The sequence below is a fragment of the Larimichthys crocea genome, chromosome III (assembly GCF_000972845.2).
Source record: "Larimichthys crocea isolate SSNF chromosome III, L_crocea_2.0, whole genome shotgun sequence".
Lineage (NCBI taxonomy): Eukaryota > Metazoa > Chordata > Actinopteri > Sciaenidae > Larimichthys > Larimichthys crocea.
Genome location: NC_040013.1, coordinates 6,917,089 through 6,938,825, shown reverse-complemented (window position 1 = coordinate 6,938,825; position 21,737 = coordinate 6,917,089). Strand labels below are relative to the sequence as shown.

Genomic DNA, 21,737 nt, shown 5'->3' with positions numbered 1-21,737 from the left:
TTTATCTCAATCGGCACAGGTTTCAGTGACACTACCATGTTGTCAAATGAGTCCTTCCCTGCCACAGCTGCAGATTCAATCACACTGATCAGACTGAATGCACAGCCCCACTGCCTACACAGCACATACTGTAGCCTTGACAGCCTACAGATGTTTACCACCTTTAGGGCCCGTCTCCATCCCTACGGGGTGTCTAGGTCACTGGATAGAGCTGTATGTTCCCAACTCTGAACTGGGCTTGAGTCCATATTTCCTCCTGACCCAGAGAACAACCTTATTCTGAGAAGATGGAAATCTGATCAGCTTGGATAAGGGTACATGCATGTCACACTGGGACTAGGGTTATTTTGTGATCCACGCATGTTTATCTGACAGTTTGTTTATAATCTGTGTAAACAATGCTTTTTTTTTTTGCTTTGCATCATCATTATTTTGGTTGTTTTTGTGCATCTACCTTTTTAATAGGATATATATCTACCATAGTATGTATATCTATCTATCTATCTATCTATCTATCTATCTATCTATCTATCTATCTATCTATCTATCTATCTATCTATCTATCTATCTATCTATCTATCTATAAGCACAATGGATATAAATAGACATAGCAATAGATTCTTGTTTACTCTTTCTATTTCCTTTTTGCAGTAGATATTCTCACACCAAAAAGAAAGATTGGACATTGGACACAAACTTACTTAATTTGCACAAACATCATTTTCTGTCAGGTATGATCACTTTAAAGTGTTCCTGAGCCACTGTGACACACCGGTTCCAGAGAAAGTTGGAACCAGTATCCTGCATGGTAAACATGAGCTCGCTGTTTGCTCTTTACTGACGTTATATCATATGATTTGTGGGTATTGAAATTCAAATCGTTCAAACACTGGCCTGGAGCTGCTATTGGAACTGCCGAGATGCGATGTCGGTGAGGGGAATTTTAAATATACTTTGCATTGCCAAGTAGCACTTGAACACCTTATCTGCGAGGGCACTGTGACATGAGTTAAACACAGGGACAGCGCCCATAGTTCACTATACTCACTGTAGTCATCAAGTATTAAATTTAAACCAACACAGGGACACAAGGGAAATGTAGGATATTGCGTTATTCTATCAGAGTTATGCTTACATTAGATCATCCTTAATGTTTAGTGTTTAGTGCTTAGAACACAGTAGAGGGATTAAAAAACTGACAAATGTCTCACATAAAATGCGTTTACATAAAATACATTTTTCCGTACAGCCTCTTAACAGTTACTTCAGCACTCAAGACGATGTTTTATGAACTGTTGATTAACTTGAAGGAAGTCTGACTCCCCATCGTCTAAATACAGCATTTATGAGCGTATGATTTAAAATTAATTGCTGCATGTGGTCAGATACCTTAAGGTCCTGGGCGTAACACTGTGTAAAGTACATGCAGTGCCTTCCTCCAGAACTTGGTGTCTTATTTTATGATTTGGGCGGGTATGATTTGTCTCTGGTGTATTTATTATATGAACTTATCTAAGACACATTATTTTGAGTAACTAAGTAGAAACTGGATAAAGTTCTAAAATAAATTATTACGCTTGCTATTCAATGAAATGAAATAGGCCAAACAGACACATGATGCACATGTCTGACAGCAGTGTATTCCTAAAAAAATCTGGATATTTTGAGATGTTGCTATGCTATTTGCAGCAGTGTGGACAGAGTGTTATTTAAGTGCCACTACAATGTTTATCTGGCCGGTGTGTGACCTTCGTAGGACAAGGTTTGGAGCCTCTATAACTAATGCTACTACTGGCTTCAAGCATGGATTTCTGTGGCATCTGACAAGTGGGCGTTGTTTCACTTTTAACCTTTTATAGGGAGCTGCTAGAAGTAGGCCTGGGTTTAATCACCTTCATGACAATGGTCCCAGCGCCGGTCCTGGCCACATTTGCACCCTGGGCGAAACCCTTATTTTATTAACTTATTTGATGCAGAGATGTGCTGAATGAAATTCTTCATATTATGCATATGAATGAAGCAACATGCAATCCATTAATTCTGTGCCATTAAGTCATTGTTAACAGAGGTCCAGTGTATGTACTTTCTAATTGATTACTTTTTAAATGGTGCATCTTATGTAGCTCAAATAGACTTCATTAAGACTGTACAGCGGTGCACAGTCCAACTTCTCTCCTGCAAAGGGAATTAATGTTATCAAGATTGAAGTATGTGCCAAGATAGATCCTTGAGGAAAATATAAAAGAAACAGACAGTTTGACTCTAGGGAACGGTTAAAAGTGAATCTCTGCCGTCAATCTTGTAAAACAGGAAATGCTTTAGCATCATTGACCATGTTTTTCTTACTCACTTTTTTCCAGTAAAAATCTCATGTCTTGAAATAGTCTTCTCCTGAAAAGCATGATAACACCCTGTAGGAGATTTTATGATAATTATATGACAAACTGAGGACAAACAGGACACGAATATAACAGGATTGTTTTATTTACATAGATGAACAACTTGCAACAACAACAACAACATGTTTATTCCACTGCAGCAGCTCACAAAAACTGAATTCTAAACGCAGACCACACAAAAACAGTATAAATTATCATTATTAAGATGTTTTGCAGCTCATTTAATTGTTGCCTGAGAGTGTGTAGGATTAGTGAAGTGGCCACGACCCCTTTCACACTTTGCTCTTCATTGTCATTCATTTATACAATATCTTGATATTTATTCCACCTCAGTATTAACCTAATTAGCATTTAAAATCTCATTTTTTTTTATAAACCCTGGCCAAGGTTAAATCTTCTGTGCTATATTTCCTGCATTTATTAGATATCATTCAAAACAGATTTATATTCCACTCAAGATTCACACATCAAAGTAAAATTAGACACTCTTCTTACTGGTGTTGCTATTATTTAACCTCTATCTTGTTACTTGGCTCATCTGGTGGAACAATGGTTTCATCATTTATTAGATGAAATGACTCTCAAGTGTGTGTGTTCCAGACTGCCATTCTTAGGATGCCCTGTCTCATTTTGTTCACTCATTCTGGCACTGAAATCAAACCAGCTGCCTTTTGTAATGTCAGACATAGTTTTATGGCTTAAGGGCTTCATTGAGTAACTGGACCATGCAGAATTATTGATTATAACCACTGACATTAAATGTTTAAAGTGGAGTTTGTGTATGTGTGTGTATGTATTCTTTGGTTAATGTTTGGATGCCAGGTGGCTTGTGGAATTGCTGCACTATGAAGTGCAACTACTATTATAATGATGGACAATAATAATGATAGACAATAATGATCAATCAGGTCAATGTTTTGGCTCAGGAGGTCTGGGAGTCTCACAGCCCAGAGATTCTACTGCCATCTAGTGGATAAGATGAATGACAACAATATTTGACAACAGTTGCACACATAAACCGCGGATATTTTAGTGGTTAATAAAGGTTATTCGGTGCCAGAAATGTGAAATAGCTTTGCTACAGATAAATACTGTGTATTTGGCCTTTTAGTTTTTGTAATTTTTATTACTTTAGTTAAATATATTGTAATAGAAATGAGTGCGCCATCGTGCTTTTGTTCTGAAGGTTTACAGGAAGAGTCATTCACAGCACCGGTGTCCTCGCGGTTGCCAGGGGCAACACAAGCACCAGGCGACGCTGGCGGGCAAAGTCACGATTAACCTGTAGTTTTCAGCTAATTAGATTATTAATTAGTTACGTTTGAGACTGTTTTCATTTTCATTACTATTTCATAATATAGATAATCGACACTGAGCGGAAATGCCACCAAAGGCAGCTAAAAAGGGCTCAGCCAAAAAGTCCAGTGCTGCTGGCGCCGCAGGTGGCAACAAGAACTGGGAGGCTGGTCTCACCAGAGCAGAGTTTGAAGAGGTTTGTTATCTCACTGAGCACTTACTTTGGTTCAAAACATTTCTGTTTTTATCACACAAGGTGAAACTCTTTAGTAACTGTCTACAAATGGTAGTAATGGTAACTTTTACAGGTTAAAGTTTTAGCTAGCTGCGGTGCGCGCCCACGAGATTTTTTTATTCTTCATATCAGGTTGAAGGATTTAAAATGAGTTGTCCTCCTCCAAACTGTTCATACGATTTCAGACATTTTTTAACAAAGTCACGTGTAATTTAAAAGAAAATCTATCGCCAAATATACTTTCTGCGGCATTTGTCACCATAACTACACACGTAAAACACTATTAACGATAAACCTTTGAGCTTTTGTTTTGAAGGGCAGACGTACAAACAGGAAGTCGCAGTTATTTGTTATTGAAATTATCTTAACGCACTTCTCTTCATTAAAACTTACTAAATTTTACCGAAGATATTTTCTACTTTTTTTTACTGGTAACTTGCCCACACTGCAACATTTTAACCGTGTTTCTGCGGGTAACGTTTAACTTTTCTCCATGTGACGTACGGCGTCCCTGAAGTGTTTGCGTCGTCCGCGTAAATTCACCTGTCAATTAACTGTAAAGGAAATAGGGCGGGGCATGATGTGAAATGAGTGTGTTCGTCCACTTGGATGCTGTATTCTCCTGTTGTTTTAATTTCCTTTCCAGGAGTCGTGGCGGGCCTGTGTGTCTTTTGTGGTTGGAAGAAGTCCAGAAGATGAAGAACTGATCCGTGCTTTGGCTTTGGCCGCACAACAACCACTGCGCAAGCTTTTCAGCTGGTTGACCTGGGACAGCTCTCTTGCTAAGGTGTTCAAGTCTATTAATAGTCTATCCTGTATTTTTTTTTGTACAGCTTTTATTGTCATTTGATATTTTTTCTGTGTCACTGCAGTACTTAAACTAAACAAACTGGAAACAAACGTAGTCTTAAATCTTAGTATTTTCATGCTCTTAGACATGCTTTAAGGATCTACTTAATGTGCTAACAAAATGGTGTCAGTCCACTCTAATATTTTGTGTTTTGTCAAATGTTTCTCCGTGTTTATTACAGATCCACGAACTAGGAAATCCCAAAGCAAAAAAACCTGATGAGGTTCCCCTGTTCTACGAGGTGCGTTTCAGATAAGTAAATTATGAACTACATTAGAGTATGAGTGTTTCTAATATGTTGTGCCTCTCTTCTGTGTTTGTGTCCCGTGTAGGTTACAGAGCCTGCTAAAGTGCTGCTGGATGCAGGAGAGGAGATTCCCTGTGACCTGATGGCAAAAATACTAAAGTTCCAACTGCTGCAGATCAAAGCCAACGATCAGCAGAGGAGGGAAGCCGAGCAGGTGAGTGTTTCCTCATATATGCGATTCTGCGTGTTGATCATTATTCTTACAAGCATGACAATTTTAGCATTGAAGAGTTGAGTAGAGGAGAAAAGTTAATGTTTTTTTTTCTTTCAAGGATTTTTGTATAATTTCTCTCCATATCTTCTTAAGACTGAGGAGGTAAAGACAAAGGCAGGTCCTCCTGCTTCCGGCAAAGACAAAGGAGGGGCCAAGGGACCTGACAAAAAGGGGAAGAGTCCGCCCTCACCTGTGGGAAATTCCAAGGAGAAGAAGACCAAGCTGAAACGCAGAGATGATGTTGAGCCACCAGAGTTCATAGGTAAAACCAACTGTGTGTAGATTATGGATTTCAAAAGGCTACAGTATTGAGATAATAAGCACAAGACATCTATGTGCGGTGGTGTGTATGTGCTTGTGTACAAGAAACAGAAGTTAGACACGATAATGGATTATCATGTCATGTGTGTGCATAGATGATGAACCAGAGGATGGTCCTCAACACTACATCCTGGTCCTGGGTTTCCACCAGCCTCACTTGGTTGCGGAGCTTGATGCCATAGGTGTACACGTAGCCAGTGTCATCAAATTGTGTTCGGAGCCCGCACAAACTTCTGAGGGGCAACAGGAACAACATACTAGTGAGGGCAGTGAGCAGAGTCTGAGAGCGTCTCCAGTTTTGGATGCAGGTAAAGAGCCTTCAGTATACAGTATTCATGACTCTTTTACAGGTTTAATAATGCACTCTAGAGCTATAATAAATTTTTCATGGATTTCAAACTTTCATATTTTCATATTTATTGTATGTTATATGTAAGATGATCATGGTGGTGTAGAGCTGGCTGCACAGGCCAGGAAGTTGGATCTATTCTGGTCAGGTCTGAGATCAGTTCTGGACAGCGGGCCACTGGAGTCCAAGCTCCATGATGTTGCTCAGCTCAACTACACTGTCCCAGATCTCTCGGCTCCCTTTCACACACAGGAACCAGAGGTTGAGGTGAGTTGTTCCTGACTGATTTCCTGTTTAGTCGTTCTCAAGCTCCTCTACTGTCTGCCTTCCTCTCTGTCTCTGCTTTATGTTTGCTACTCATTCACTTTCACCTCGCCTGTGACTCGAGTTTAAATCCTAATCTGTGTGTGCATGTGTCTCCAGCTGAAGATGGGAATCCAAATCTTTGAAGGTGTGGTCAGTCTCGTTTATGACTGTCTGGACTGGCGCAGGCAACATGAACACTACCGGAACAACATGAGACTCATTAGTGTAGCCACTGTTGTTGAGTTGGATCCACAGCCTGCAGAGGTACACATTTACTCACATGCAACACCACAATACGGCTGCAACTAATTATTATTTTTATGACTGATTAATCCACTGGTTGTTTTCTAAATGAACTGTCTTGTTTTGTTCAAACATCAGCAAAAAGGAGATGCTTCTGACATCTGTAAGTGCTTTAATTTGTCAGAGCAGTAGTCCCAAACACAAAGATATTCAGTTTCCTTGTAAAAACACTGCTTTAGCAGAGGATGGTTTCGATCCATCGACCTCTGGGTTATGGGCCCAGCACGCTTCCGCTGCGCCACTCTGCTCCACGAGCCAATGCTGACTCAAACATGCCTTTCATAGCTGAGCAGGCAAGCACATTATCCACTGCTGTAGGTAGCAGCATTGACACTGCAACCCTCATTTTAGTTCATTTTCTTTGGACAGTGGCGGCACTGTTTGTGTGAAATCAAATCAGGAAGACATTAATGTGTTCAGATTCTGTCTGTCCTGATGTTCTTCATTATAACCTTCATTTTCATACAACATGGAACATCATGAGCTGACCTACAGTATATGTGAACACCAAAGTAAACCAGTGAACAGTTTAGAGTTGTTTTCTGTGTTTTTCATGTGCCAGGTTTTGCCGACTCCTCTCCCCATGACTCCACACTCCAAGAAGAAGTTGGTGCGTGAGGAAAACCCACCACAAGGTGAAACATTCTCAGTCCTCTCTTTCATATATCGCTGTGTGTGTTAATTAAATGTGAATTTAAAAACTCAGACTAACCTTCTCTCCTCTCTGTCCTCTCTTCTTTACATACAGAGACTGAAGAACTTCCTCTCTCTCCAGACGTGGACATGCGTTACTATAGCAACCTACTTGACCTGGTTCCCCCTGAAGCCTGCTCTGTGCCTCTAATTTTGCACTGTATGCTGGAACAGGTCTGTGTGTGTGTGTGCATTATGATTCATCCATGTGTATCCCAAAAAGATTTTGAAGGTTTGAAATAGGTCCCTTGTTATCTGTGTGTGACATCAGTGATTTGTGGGAAATGTAGTTAGCAGATAAGTGTTTTTAAGACTGATATAATAAAAACCTTCGATTAAGGGACACACTAAAACTTTGTACAGTTTACACTCTGGGGTGACTAATGGGTGAAATTTGACTTAAAAACGTATGTAGTATATCCTTTTCTTTGCTGTTGCTGTGCCCATATTTCTATATTTGTGTGTTTAGGTGGTGATTTCAACAGAGCAGTCTTCATTAGCCCCATCCCATGTGTCTGAGGAACCCAAACCTCACAGTGGTCCCGGGTTAGACCATGAGCTGGTCAGCTTCATGCTCCAAAGCTTCCTGCCTCTTGTACACACAAAAGAGGAGAGAAGCCACATGTTAACCAGCCTGCTGACTACAGCCCAGAATGAAGAGGACAAGAAGGTAAAACGGCCATGCAGCAAGACACACACACCTTGAGAAATGTGCGGTCTAATGTGTGCTATGTCTGTAATAGCCACCAGAACTGTAATATCTACTGTATCTCAAAAATTGTGATGTCACATAGTGGTCTACGAGCAGCATTGGTGGTTCAGTGGTAGAATTCTCGCCTGCCACGCGGGAGGCCCGGGTTCGATTCCCGGCCAATGCAGCACACTCTTTTTTTTCCCCTGTTCTTTTAAGCGGGAGGGGTCTGTGGAGCTCAGAGAGGACGTAAGGGGCTTGTACAGTATTTCTGATACCATCTGATGCCAGTCGCAGTTGCTTGAAGCACAAAAGCCGATCTCCATGAGCTCCAGTGTCGCGTTGAGAGCGCTGTCGCTGCAGCGCACACAGAGGAGGGTGGGTTCAGGACGTGCTGTGGTGGGGGAGGGTGACACACTTGCTTCCTTGAGCAGAGAGGAAGCATGTGGGAGGAAACCGTCTCCTCTGTCTTCTCCTGTTTTTACTTTCTGATAAGTTGTTAGTAAAGAACTTATAGATTAATAGTTAGATTAATAGTTTTGAAGTTGGGGTCACTAAACACAAATATTTGTACTAAAATTACTGTCTAAAAGACCCATAACAAACTGAAACGATGCATACATGTAATACATCCAACGTATGTCCAGCAGATGGTGCTATAATCACAGGAGAATTGGTGCATATTGCACAGCAAAGTTCTACAAAAAAATAAAATAAATGACTTTAGATGTGAGTAAACCAGCCATCATCTTGAAGGGAACATTGGTTTCTCTGACTCAGTCAACAGAGGTCAGAGAGCTCTTGTATATTTTTCGGTGTCTGGTCTCTAAAGCCAGGTATACTGTGTGTGAATTTTGCACTTTAAGGAATTGTAAAACTTATGGAGGGCTGTGACTCCACAGATACACTGGACAGAATAATATCATTCATTCATTTGTCTCTGCTGTATTCTCTTCTGTGTTCTGTTTTAGAGACTAGCTGAGACTTTTGGAGCAGAGGAGACTCAGAAGAAGTCTGAGCAGCCTCTGGTTATCAGGCACCACGATGAGAGGGCACTGCGCTTGAGGGATGTCCATGCAAGTAGATTTCTTTGTATAACTGACTTGTTTTTATTACCCACATGGAATCTATCTGTTTATATACTGTGTGTGTGTCTGTATGTGTTCCTCTTAGGCAGTTGAGGGTTTTGATCCATTGGAGGTGGAGTTGTCCATGATGAGGCTGTCTCCAGTGTGGGAGTTGATTCACTCTGCAGCTCAGCAGAGAGACAACAACTTGCGCTGGATGTCAATCAAACAGCAGCTACAACACTTCTGCACAGGCGGTCAGAAACCACGAAAAACGGCTCAGCATTTTGACAACTTTTTTGTATTGATAGAAATAGTCGGTCTGTTTCTTAGGAAACACTTGATTCATGCGCTTCAAAATGATATTTTCATGTTATAATCATCTTACAGATGTTGTGCCATGGCTGGAGGTGGAGCGTTTGTTTCATCAGAGTGTCTTTGAGAGTATGCCACTGACCAGGCTGGACCAAAAGGGTGTACTATTGAATGCTCAGGAAGCTCTGGGAAGACTTGAACCAGCACAGCAGCAGACACCCACAATAATCCCCTGGGACAACCCAGCATCCTATGCTAAAATGCAGCTTAATAACCGACGGACTAAAGGTCTGTTACTATGCATGTTATGATATTGGCTTACATACAGTATATTAAAAGGTACAACTTTTGAAGAAACTTAATCTTTTAACTGTGTATTTTAGTGCCATACCTCATGTTATTATTATATTATTTCAACTACAGGTCAGACATTTCTCACTGATGACCCTGCTAACACAGAGGTATTGTTTTTATGTTCTTATACTGTAGCTCCTCACATTGTTTGCATGCTGTAATAACATTAATAATGTGCATCTCTTCAGATCTTCCTCCCGGGTAATGTCACATGTTGTTTTGTCTCCAGCAGAGAAGTGGGAGAGTGTGCACCCAGCTGGAGTTGTCTGACATTCAGAGTTGTAGGCTGAGATCTCTGTTTGACTGGCACTACGCTGAACACCACAATGCCTCTATCTTCCCACAGGTGACCTGTCTTTCCCTTTTCCTTCAGGGTTTTCTGTGTCAGCGTGGGGTAACAGTTGTCCAGTACCTGCTGTGTGCGTGTGTTTCCTACCTTATATTTCTTGCTAAACATGTTAATCGTGTTAAAGCCCAAGATAACCTAATTAAAGCTAAACCACCACAGCTATTAAATTAGACTTGCACTTGTTAGTTAAGTGTAGGGCTTAATTATTGAACAAGCAACACAAACTTGTCTGTGGCTGCAGCAACACTGAAGCAAACTTTAAATGTGATAAAACACATTAGAATATTATTTGGTATATTTACATTTTTATCTGTGTAATTTCTATGTGTAGGTACTCCAGTTAGCTTCAGAAGAATATCGCTGCTTGGACACTTTCAGAGGAAGTCATAACAAAATCCTGTACATTTTCTGCCACAATCCAATGAGCCCTTATCACCAGTGCAAGGAGTTCTGGGATGTAGCCCTTCACACTGATGTCAAGTTCAGGTCAGAGTGGAAGTTTTTTTTCCTCTCACAGGAAATGAATAGTAATATTCTTTTTGCTATGAAGAAACCAACAGATAAAGCTTCCTGTTAACACCATCATCACTGTTATACAGCTTAGACTTTAATACTTCATTGTTATCTTTTTGATAGGAAGTACCTGGAGTATGTGGCAGACACAATTTCTGATTGGACAAAGGAGGAGGAATTAAAGAGAGAGGCAATGCAAGTCAGAAATGTCAGCCCTGCTGATTCTCCGAAAGGTACTTTCACTTGTCGACATAAAGCTCTGGCAGTGAGACTGTACTTACCGCCATAGACATACACTATTTGTTTTATTATTGGAGCAGATGAAAGGACTACAGATTCTGCAGAGGAGGAGGACACCCTGGAGCCAGTCATCAGAAAAGATTCCCTCAAAGTCAGTACCAGCCAATGCAACATTCACATTCACAGCCAGTTCTTTTTCTGTCCTTTCAACAGTCTTGCAGTGACTCTTTGGAGACTTCAGGTGGGATGGTTAAAACAAACCGGATGCCTTTTTTATACCTCTTTTTAGAGTTGTGCAGATTGACATGCATATTGTTAAGAGAATCTCATACCCATAACCCAAAACATACAGTACAGGGTTTGTGCCTAAGTAAAATGGTGCCAGAATACTTTTCATGAGATGAGGTTGAAATTGTGATCATAAAAAAGTATTATAAAAAAAATTAAAACTAGTTATTCGATGCTATTTTGTAGATTCAGTTGAATCAGTACTGGAATCCATAGAAGAAGATTTTTTTTTGACTGTATTCCAAACCATTGCATCCCTATTTGTGAATAATAACCGCCTGAAATCTGAACAGTACACCCCTTTGGACACATTAAAAATCTACAATAGGGAATTCAGTGTTTGTTACTGTGTGCATGATGTTACAGGCCTGGAAATTGGAGCAGGAGCGACTGAAGGAGGAGGAGGCGGCCAAGAAATTAAAAGAGAACGTACCAAAAGGCAAACAGCGGCAGGAGGACGCAAAGTCAACAGACAAGAAAAGTAAAACTTCGTCTGATGGAAAGAAGAGCCAAGCGGCGACAGCACGCAGCTCAGCCAAAACTCCCAGAGAGCCTGTTACACCCCCTGTGGAGGAAAACGAAGAACTGCAGCCGGCAGAGGAACCCGTCAAAGTGAGGGCACTGCACTTTAGAACATGAACAGCAGAACATAGATGATACTTACAAGTAACAAAACACTGTGTGTGTGTGTGTGTGTGTGTGTGTGTGTGTGTGTGTGTGTGTGTGTGTGTGTGTGTGTGTGTGTGTGTGTGTGATGTGTAGGCTTTCACAGGCTACAGCATGGATGGAAAGTTGATCCATGTGTCAGGTCGTGTCCAGTATCTTTTCCCATCAGATGGAGGACACATCACTGTGGAGACTGTCAGCTATGTTGAAGGTATTGAGAAAAAGTGTTGAGGTTGTGGAAAATGCTCCACATGTCTACACGTGCTTCTAAAGCACGACAAATGTGTTTACAGTTTACAATGCAGGGAAGAAAACTGCTCTCCCACATACTCAGCTATTACTCACCGTTACCTAGTGGTGGAGGCAGGTGCTTTGAGTGCTTTTTTCACATGCACCTGTACATTTTGTACTGTGTCCCCTCTAGGTTCCAGCCTGATGAAAGTGGCTGTGAAGAAGGACGGGCATAATTTCTACACACACATCAACCAAGTCGTTTCAGCAAAACCTCCCCCTAAGCCGCAAGACAAAGAGAGCAACAGCATAAAAGAAGATGTTAAAGGTAAAGATGTGGCGCCCCGAGTGCTCATTCTGTAATTTCAGATTTCGTTTTATCCATCTTTGCAAAATTTTAATGTAATTTAGTGCATAAAACTGTTGAACAAAGCGAGCTAACCTGTGAGCGTTTCTGTGTTTTTCAGTGTCAGAGCCTGTGATGATGAAAAGAGTGAAGCAGGGCTCGCTCTCAGCGGTGTTAGACAATGGAATCCACCTTTCATACAGCTTTTACGGCCCCACAGGAGAACACATAGGTGTTACACACAAACCACATACAATTATTAGCCTTTGTGAAGTTTTTTAATGTATTCAAATGTTAGTCTTTACTGAAAAGTAGTTACATTCTTCTAATTATATTTGGAGTACACACGGTTCAGATTTCTTTACACTGTAGGCAGTATTAACCGTTTTCTTCTTTGTTGATGTTCTAGTAAGTCCCCAGGTAATAGAAGGAGCGACCCCAGAGACCTCCACCCTTGTCCCCATCCCTCTTTCCTCCTCTACCCACCGCTCAAAGGGGACAGACCTAGATTCAGTACCTTCCAAGACACAAAGCGCATCCAGTTACACCAGACCTCCAGAGTCCCAGGTTCAATATACACACATTGACGCACGAAAGAATACATGTGTAGACACAGGAATTGTTCTTGATTTGCTCACACTATATGTACATCATTATCATTTTTGTCTATGATTGTGTGTAGTCTAAAGTGTGTGAAGGCCAGTCAGCATCGCCATCGCGTCCATTCAACAGCCTCAACCTGTCTGTACCTAACGGGCTGCTGCTGCAGTTTCTGCGAGAGGATACACGAGGTCGGTGATGTATTTTCTTGGCAAAGTATACACACACTCGCTCAGGTGTGTGTCTTCACAGGTGTGGTTTTACAAAACAGCAAAAAAAAGAGCTCCAGCCACTAAAATTGCATCCCTGGAATGACTACAGTACATCGTCAGCAGAGCAACACAACTCAGAAACTGTCACATCAGCCCAGAGCCACACTCAATGTACCTGCTTAAACACTGGCAAGATTACAAAAACAACAGAATATTCCTACTACTACTGGACTACTAGTACTATGACTATATATAGTGTATAGATATTCATTAAATATTTATTACGTTGTTTGTGTGTTCAGGAGTGTCCTCAGAGGAGCAGGGTATGTTGGTGAAACAGGGCTTTCCTCTTCATGGTCGAGGAGTTGTGGGGCAGCTTCGGGACCCTTTCCTCTCCAAAGAACTGTCCCGTGTTGTCACCAGCCATGGAGCTGTGATCCGTAACATGAGAGACGGGTCCACAGAGGTGAACATATTCTGCATACATGTTCATGAAGAGACAACACACGTACCAAACAGAGCTGAGAAATCAAGACTTCTTACTCAAAGATCACACATGTGCTTGCAGGTTCTGTTTGCAGATGGCTCAGTCAGTTTCAGCCAGGACTCCGGTCCAGTGTGGGTTCCTGACTCTGAGGTTGAGGAAGAGAACACCTCTCAAGAAGCTGACAACAAGGAAGGTGCAGCACCAGTGAATGTGTAAAAGTGTTTCATGAACACGATGAGCCCTATGCTGGGAGGACAATAAAGACTTTGTGTTTTATGTGTGTGTGTCTACATAGGGCTGAGCGTAGAGAAGGAGGCAGATGCTCAGAGAGGGCGTTGGTTAACTACGACCCCATCTGGAGCACGCATCTACACTGTGGGTACCACACACAAACACATACCCACCACACCTCTACTGGCCTTCAAGACTACAGACCCCATTACCCATGAGGTAAGAGTGCAGTATTACTCCTGATGGTACACAGGTCACCAGTTGTCTTCAAGTTTCTTGGTCCCATTGCTGGGAGTGACCACTTCAACTTGGCATGTGTTGTCGTGTCAGGTGATGCTGAGCCGGGAGGATTTGGTGGTTTCTGTCCAGAACCCAGACGGATCTCTAAGTGTTGAACATGCAGACGGAACCAGGATCACCAGTCTCTACCAAGACAAACCACCAAAGACACTGCAGCACATACTGCAGCACACAGGTGACCAGCATACAGTGAATACACACTGTAGTAAAGACAGGTCCTGTCCTGATGTAACCATAGGCAGTATACACAACACACAAGTGTACGCGCACTCACAAACTTCATCTTTTAAATTAAGTCGATTTGTGTCTGTTAAATTTCCAGGGGAGAAGCCTGAGAGTGTGACCCTTAGATCAACTTCTGAATGTGTATGCGGCTGCACTGAGTGTGTGTGTGTTACACGCTGTGCGGACAGCATTAATGAGAGCGTGCACATCCAGGATACTTGTGACAAGGAAGAAGAGATCAGCAGGGAGGAGGAAGCTGCTGGACAGGGAAGGGAAAGTAGTGTGTATGAGGATGGCGAGGAGAGCATGTCTGGGGCCGAGAACGGTAAGAAGAGTGTATGTGAGAGCGATAAGGGGAGTGTGTCTACTAAAGAGCGGGTGGTGTTGGTGGAGAAGGAAGGCTGTGCCACAGTGGTGATGTACCCAGAGCGACACACGGCTCACGCCTTTTTAGCCGATGGAACTGTCATCACTGGGAACAATCAAGGAGCCTACCAGGTGGGTGGTTTACAGAAAATATTACATTTATGTTTAAAGTCATTACGTGACAGGATCTCGGGAGAGTTGTTTTCAGTGTCAGTCTTTTTATGTCCAGCAGATGGCACCAAAGTTACTCTTGTACACAGAATATTAGACAAATACACGTTTGCGTATTTGTTTATTTACCTACATGTATGTTTTGTTTGTTTGTGTATTCTTCTGCGTTAAAGGTGTTCCCATTCAGCACGGGGCTCCTGCAGATCCAGAGTGATGGGACATGCGTCTACTCGTCTGACCCACTTGAAACCCCCAGTCCAAAGGGTGGCACTCCTGCAAACCAGCCAGGAAGTTACACCATGAGTCACACAGGCGAAGTGGCCTGTGACATTACAGATGCCGATGGAAACCACTTCCAGGTCAGTTATGAGGATTTTAAGAAGATGGGTTTGTGTGTGGGCGGCACGGCGGTGGAGTGGCTTTAGCACCGCCTCACAGCAAGAAAGTTCCTGTTTCAAACCTCAGCTGGGGCCTGTGTAGAGTTTGCATGTTCTCCCCGTGTCTGCATGGGTTTTCTCCGGTTACTCCGGCTTCCTCCCACAGTCCAAAAACATGCACTTAATAGGTAAATTGGTGACTCTAAATTGGCCGTAGGTAAAGGGTGTACCCTGCCTCTCACCCAAAGGCAGCATCATAAATAACTAATTCAAGAGCACAGGGAGATGTTGAGAAATCTTATGATAAACCGAGTCATTTTAACAAATTCTTTTGTGTATGTGTTGCAGGTGATGCAAGATGGGCAGTTATCTGTGTTAAACTATAGCCCTGCTCCCAGCACACTGAAACAGGATGAGGAGGAGCCAGACGAGGAGGAGGACAGAGAAATGTCCAGGATTAATGTAAAACACAGAGAACATTGTCCCAGGTGGGCCTATATCCATATATCAGCTATGAAAAATGACTCTGAGGACATGCAGTCATCAGTATTTATTAGTGTTTGTTTAATACAGAAAATACAACCAACTGAAAACTGTTTTGATCTGTATTTTTTTCTCTTCTAATGTAACTGTATGTAAAGATTTGCTCTGTATGAATACAAAAAAAGCCAATTTCTGTAATAATGAGACAATATCTTAACATTAACATTATGCTGTTGTGATCCATCTGAAATCTTGTGTTCCAGGCTCTTTATGGTGCATGAGGATGGCTCAGGTACTGAACTACTGAGTTCTCAAACCGTAGAGGAACTGCTCTACCAGGCGTACTCTGACCCTACCATAGCACTGCTGAAGGAACCTCTGCCGGACACACAAGGTGCCCTGTTCAGTATATATATAAAAAAAAGATGCAACATTATACTTAGAAAATAGAACTTAGAGAGGCGGATTCAGTTACAACATCTGTCTAGAAAATAATTTGAAGTTTGTGTATGTGACTGTTTCAGATGAGTTCGGCATCACCATCCTGAAGCCCAGCCACCAGAGTGTGTGGTCCCAGTGGTTGCTAGGGAAACAGAACCCTGACATCACCCCTCCCAACCTCAGAAACCGCAGCTGGCATGACTTCCCCAGAACAGAGGTACGGGTAACACAAGTTATTCATGTACACATGGGCAAACAACACACTTAGGGCCAATAACTGACATTTAACTTCCTTCTGTCTTTCTCTTTTTGTTCCAGGAGAAGTCCCCAGGTCCTCCATTAGGTACTGACATGGCACAAGGTTTGACTCTGAGCGAGCGGTCGGGTGGTTCTGCAGCACAGCGTCAGCCTGTCAGGAGCTGCCCTAAAGTCCTGGAAGTGAGGGAACTGTACCAGCACCGACCATTCACCACGCTACTTAAAAATACTATAGATGCCCGACTGAAGGTAAAACAAATGTCTGTGGTCATGTGGCTGACATGTCAATCAGTCAAGGTTTTGCTGAAATGATTGTATTAGGGTCTAGTGTTACACTGTAGACGAGGGAGACATAAGTTTCTTTAGTGAGACGTAACAAAACCTCATTTACAAGATTTCAGGTGTGGTGGAGCCAGGTATCAGATTTCTCAAAATAAAATAGAATATGGTCCATATTGTGCCAAATATTCGAGAGTAACAGAAAACAGAGAGTGTTGGAGATGGATGTTTTTTTTTGCACAGTTCCACTGAAAAATGTTGAAATGTGGCTTTGACTGCAGGAATATATCGAGACTTTGATGAAAAGGGAGCAGCAATCGGAGGAGATGAAAATTAAAGAGCCACGCACTGAGGAGGAGAGTGTTCATGCCAGTGATCTGCTCAACCTGGTCCTGGTCAGCACACACACACACACACACACACACACACACACACACACATATAAAATATTAATGTCTATTATTATTCATGTATTTTAAAGTCCTTTGCCGAAGAAGAGGATGCTGGTCACACCTTTGACAAGAGGACTTCAGGTAGGTGGCGTCTCTGGTCTCTGCTGAAATAGAAGTTATGGTTTCTTTTCTATTCACTTTTAGATAACTAAGCATATATATTTATTTTATCTTTATTTTTTTCTCAATCAGTTAGTGGTAAACTTAAAAAAAAAATGTGAGTAAAACACAAGACTCCAGTAATGAGTGAAAACTCATCAGCAAATCCAAGAAACGATGGTGCATTAGAGAGCTGAATTAGAATAACTTATTGTCACTTGTCAAAATATTATTTAAAAACTATGTATAAAATGAATGTTTAGTTTAAAAGTGAAGATGACAGAGTTTCTGGAGGTTTCAAGTTAAATATTTAATAGATAAAGTCAAGTTGTTATGTCTGATGTGGTTTTGGTCAACAATAAATGTTCACTTCTTCTGATTCTTTCTGTGCGGATCCACAGAAGACATAGTCAGTCTGTACAACCGAGGAGTTGGAGGCTCAACTGGCCAGTCGGATGCTTCAGAAGACACAGCCACAGTAACTAGTAACAGGTTAGAGGGATTAAAATGGCATGTATGAATGGACACCATAACTCTGCAGTCACAGTTCCATAAGTCCGTATCTAAATAAGTTTCAAACTGTGTTAATGTCCTTTCCTCTCCAGTTTTACTAGTGGAAAGGAGTCAAAATGGACTGAAAGGCTTGCACAACACAGGTAAATATGTTTCTAAATAGCTTTTAGCCTGTTATTGCTGCTGTGATCTTCCTTTGATGGTGAATTACTTCAAACAAAACTAAAGCAGTATGCATGAAAGAAGGACAGCTAATGGACAAAAGTGGGAAATTATGGTACTACCATGGCTACAAAATACATTGTATTTGCACTAGTAGCCATCAACTCCTCAGTAATTTTCTCTGCGTGCATGTGTGTATCAGACAGGAGATGTGTGAGGAGCAGGCCTACAGGGAGGCTCTGAGGAAGAAGAATATTGTTCCTTATTTCCACCTAGAAAATATTCCATTATACCAGGTACTATAGATAATTTATTTAAATATGTTTTCATGTGTGTTGGCACCTTAAGTCTAAAAACATATTTATTCACCTTTACATAGAAAAATAGACAGTATGTTGCTTGTTTTTCTCAGAACCTGCTAGAGCACCAAACGGCAGACATGAGGAGTCGATCCATGGATGTCCCTCCCATCCCCAAGTCAGACAGTGCTGACGGCATCCTGAAAGACACCCCACAAGAGAGCAGTAAGTTATTATACTGTCAGTATTTACAAGGAGCTACTGACGTGAAACTCATTTTACGACTCTCCTTTGGGAACCCTCACAGAGAAACCGAGGCTTAATTGAGCTTTATTTTAAAGCGACTGTCGAGGTGCATGAAAACCAGTCACCGCAGATACAATAACATTCAGACTGTATGATATACCGTATATGTGTTCTGCAGCTCCTCGACCCTTAAACCCAACGCCCTCTCAATCTACAAGGTAATAAAGAGGATGTTATAAACTATTTTTAACACAAAGCATCTATATTTGTCATATTTCTTTTTATAAATTGTATAATTATATTTCTGTGTGCATTTGTACATCAGACAAGAGATGTGTAAGGATCAGGCTTATAGGGAGGCTCTAAGGAAGAAGAAGACTGTTCCCTTTTTCCACCCAGAAAATATTCCATCACACCAGGTACTGCATGTTTTCACTCCAGCATAAAATAGTATATAATATATTTAAATACATTTTTTTGTGAGTCAGCACCTTAAGTCTAAACACACATTCATTCGCCTTTTTTTGACTTTACATAAAAATAAACAGTGAACAACAAGAGACACTGCACTGTTTGCTTATTTTCCCAGAACCTGCTACAGCACCAAACACCAGACATGAGGAGCCGTTCCATTGTTCTCCCTCCGATCACCAAGAAGGCTGAGGCCTTCCTGAAAGACGTCCCACAAGAGAACAGTAAATTATTATACTGTCATTATTTACAAGGAGCTACTGACATGAAACTCATCTTAAAGGTTATCCTTTGGCAACCCTCACAGAGAAACCGAGGCTTAATTGAGCTGAAATTGTCCATTTTAAAGCAACTGTAGATGGTAGACACAATAACGTGCAGTCTGTATAATCTACTGTATTTGTGTTCCCCAGCTGGACGACCCTTTAACCCTACGCCCTCTCAATCTGCAAGGTAATAAAGAGGATGTTATGAACTCTATTTTTCCTGCTGTTTAAAACTGAATTACAAAACATCTACATTTGTCATATTTATTTCATAAATTGTCTAATTTCCATTCATATTTCCTCTCCTTGTGTATTTGCTCTCAGTCATACAGCAGGTAGTGACAGGAAGCTTGAAAAAAGACCCACCAACCCCACACCGCAGGCTGCTGGTTTGTTCCCCAACCTTCCTCTGTTCTTTTAAATTAAAACTAATTCCCCCAATGAGTGACCTCGCTGCTAATGTGTCAAATGGCAGTGCAGGGCAGTGCTGACCTCAAACCACTTAGATTAGGGAAAGGTATAATAAATCAGGAACAACAGTGAATCTTGCAGGGACAGTTTGAGGGCACAGTCTGAATTCTATTTAAAATGTCACCAGGCAAGAAAGTATGTTAAACCTGTCCTATTTCTTGGTGGCATGGTACAAAACCCTACTTTCCTGTTATGTTTAGGAACATTATTTTTATTTTATTTTTTTCATTGTTTTTCATACCAGGTGAAAGCAGCCAGGAGAGTTCATCTGGCCGATGTAAGTCGGTCCTGGTGGATGTGACTGGAAAGCCCAGGCGGACTAAAGTCAGATTACCAACCTCAATCCTCAGCTCTAAGCCCTGCAGTGTACCAAATCAGCAGGTACTCTCTGTAGTATGTCATTGCTTGCGAAAAGTTCAGTTCTAATTCCTTAAATATTTCTACGTTTAAAATGTCTTCCACAATTGAGCAACCGACCAGTAGCACTGTTACCATAGAAAAATCCTCCTATTAGTAATGCATTATAGGCACTAAAGATGTGTTTTATTCTAAAGTGACATCTAGGGGTAGAACATAAGGATTTCAATGACTTCTCCCTTTTCTGGCCATCATCAGTGGTGTGACCCACTTTGCCCTTGGTATTCATGCAGTCTTTGAAAAATATAGGTTCCTGTTCCATAAACTATACACACACCTCTTTTTCTATTACCTCTATTTACACACACACACCCATCTGTGTCCCCTGTTTTAGTTCCTGTCAGTGGAAGAGCCAGTGAGGAGGAAGTGTAGAACCATTTCTTTGACCGACCCAAATGTTATAGCGAGGGGATTCCAGCTCCTCCCATCCAGCGTCGACTTTGGTACACTGCAGGAAGGCACCTCCTCTGCCATTACTGTGAGGATGAAGAACGTGGGTGTGGACACCTGCAGGTAAGACACCAGATTATTGATAAATAGATTTACAGACCGAATGTAAGACTTCCAAACCAGCTGGTTTCAAATGTGCTTTAATATGTCAGGGAAAAAAAGCAGTGTTGTGGATAGGTGCAGGCAATTTGTGGGTCACCTTCAAGTCCAAAGGGAAAACTTTGACCTAACTATTTGTGGTTTGTTTCGATCCGTCTCTCTGCAAGGTTCCAAGTGAAACAGCCTCCTCCTGCTACAGGCCTCCGGGTCATCTACAATCCTGGGCCTGTAAGTTTCCAGCTGGATCGCATGATTTAAATGTTAAAAGTGAATATTTGAATATGCCCTTTTTCCTGCTTGTATTGGATTCATGCTTGTTAAATATAATTGATATTTCTAAAGATGCATATTTTATTCTGTCTAGGTGGCTGCAGGTTTGCACGTTGAGCTGCGTGTTGAGCTGTTTGCCATGAGCGCAGTCCAAGCAGGAGAGGTGGAGCAAAAGAACATCTCCCAGGATATTATCATCCACACTGAGACCGACATCCTCTATGTGCCCGTTACTGCTAATATCCTTTGAAAGCCCTGAAAATTGGTGCCATGTAGAGATTTTTGAAATACTAACAGCACTGACATTGGTGCCAGAATAGAGTTCAACAAATCTAAGTGAATATGCACACAGAGTGATATTTGTCCTTAAATAATTTCACCCATCCTTCCTGAGAGGTTATATGACATTTGGCTCAAGGACCGCACAGGTTCGCACAACAAGAAAGGCTCCAGGGTCCGTCAACTGTCCTCCAGCCTACCGTGTGGAAAGCGAGACCGCACTGTGCCACATACGACCCCTCCTGACCGCTCCTTCAGCAAGCACGGGTCAGTATCTTTTACTAACAAGGTAAAGAAACTTCACAACTGGATGGAAAGGAGTCACATTCTGAAGCAGTCTTTGTTTGTGCATTTCAGGGCACCCTAAATGTCAAGTCTTCATCTCACATTCCTCATTCTGTTCCATTAAATTTACATTTCGATGTTTTTTTAAAAATATATTTTCCTTTGCTCCAAATAAAATCTTGATCAACATTGAAA

General features: G+C 41.6%; 2 protein-coding genes and 2 non-coding genes across 7 annotated transcripts; 3 read left to right on the top strand and 1 right to left on the bottom strand.

Moving 5' to 3' along the window:
- Positions 1 to 3,619: 3,619 nt before the first annotated feature.
- spag17 (sperm associated antigen 17) lies at positions 3,620 to 19,378 on the top strand. Of its 4 annotated transcripts, none has more exons than XM_027278288.1 (44): positions 3,620 to 3,891; positions 4,577 to 4,717; positions 4,962 to 5,021; positions 5,113 to 5,241; positions 5,395 to 5,563; positions 5,718 to 5,930; positions 6,060 to 6,238; positions 6,395 to 6,541; positions 7,143 to 7,215; positions 7,329 to 7,447; positions 7,743 to 7,943; positions 8,936 to 9,040; positions 9,138 to 9,288; positions 9,422 to 9,634; positions 9,770 to 9,807; positions 9,933 to 10,046; positions 10,381 to 10,535; positions 10,686 to 10,795; positions 10,880 to 10,953; positions 11,457 to 11,702; positions 11,853 to 11,967; positions 12,181 to 12,315; positions 12,455 to 12,565; positions 12,743 to 12,900; positions 13,016 to 13,124; positions 13,448 to 13,611; positions 13,714 to 13,825; positions 13,928 to 14,082; positions 14,194 to 14,338; positions 14,486 to 14,886; positions 15,099 to 15,284; positions 15,651 to 15,790; positions 16,049 to 16,179; positions 16,310 to 16,449; positions 16,545 to 16,733; positions 17,045 to 17,158; positions 17,245 to 17,296; positions 17,716 to 17,806; positions 17,920 to 17,970; positions 18,192 to 18,285; positions 18,402 to 18,513; positions 18,713 to 18,752; positions 18,860 to 18,953; positions 19,124 to 19,378. In XM_027278288.1, the coding sequence occupies exons 1-44, from the start codon at positions 3,781 to 3,783 to the stop codon at positions 19,361 to 19,363; spliced, it is 6,027 nt and encodes a 2,008-aa protein (XP_027134089.1). In that variant the 5' UTR covers positions 3,620 to 3,780; the 3' UTR covers positions 19,364 to 19,378. The 4 variants fall into 4 exon arrangements, with proteins under 4 accessions (XP_027134089.1, XP_027134088.1, XP_027134090.1 ...); XM_027278287.1 differs by having other exon boundaries at positions 9,930 to 10,046; positions 10,883 to 10,953; XM_027278289.1 differs by having other exon boundaries at positions 9,930 to 10,046; positions 16,310 to 16,443.
- trnam-cau (transfer RNA methionine (anticodon CAU)) lies at positions 6,757 to 6,828 on the bottom strand. The gene has a single exon. It is a non-coding gene; the product is annotated as a tRNA-Met (tRNA).
- trnag-gcc (transfer RNA glycine (anticodon GCC)) lies at positions 8,081 to 8,151 on the top strand. The gene has a single exon. It is a non-coding gene; the product is annotated as a tRNA-Gly (tRNA).
- Positions 19,349 to 21,686, top strand: LOC113745683 (sperm-associated antigen 17-like). The gene is made up of 8 exons (XM_027278290.1): positions 19,349 to 19,458; positions 19,596 to 19,660; positions 19,987 to 20,123; positions 20,494 to 20,672; positions 20,876 to 20,936; positions 21,073 to 21,217; positions 21,359 to 21,524; positions 21,615 to 21,686. The coding sequence occupies exons 1-8, from the start codon at positions 19,364 to 19,366 to the stop codon at positions 21,622 to 21,624; spliced, it is 858 nt and encodes a 285-aa protein (XP_027134091.1). The 5' UTR covers positions 19,349 to 19,363; the 3' UTR covers positions 21,625 to 21,686.
- The last annotated feature ends 51 nt before the right edge of the window (positions 21,687 to 21,737 follow it).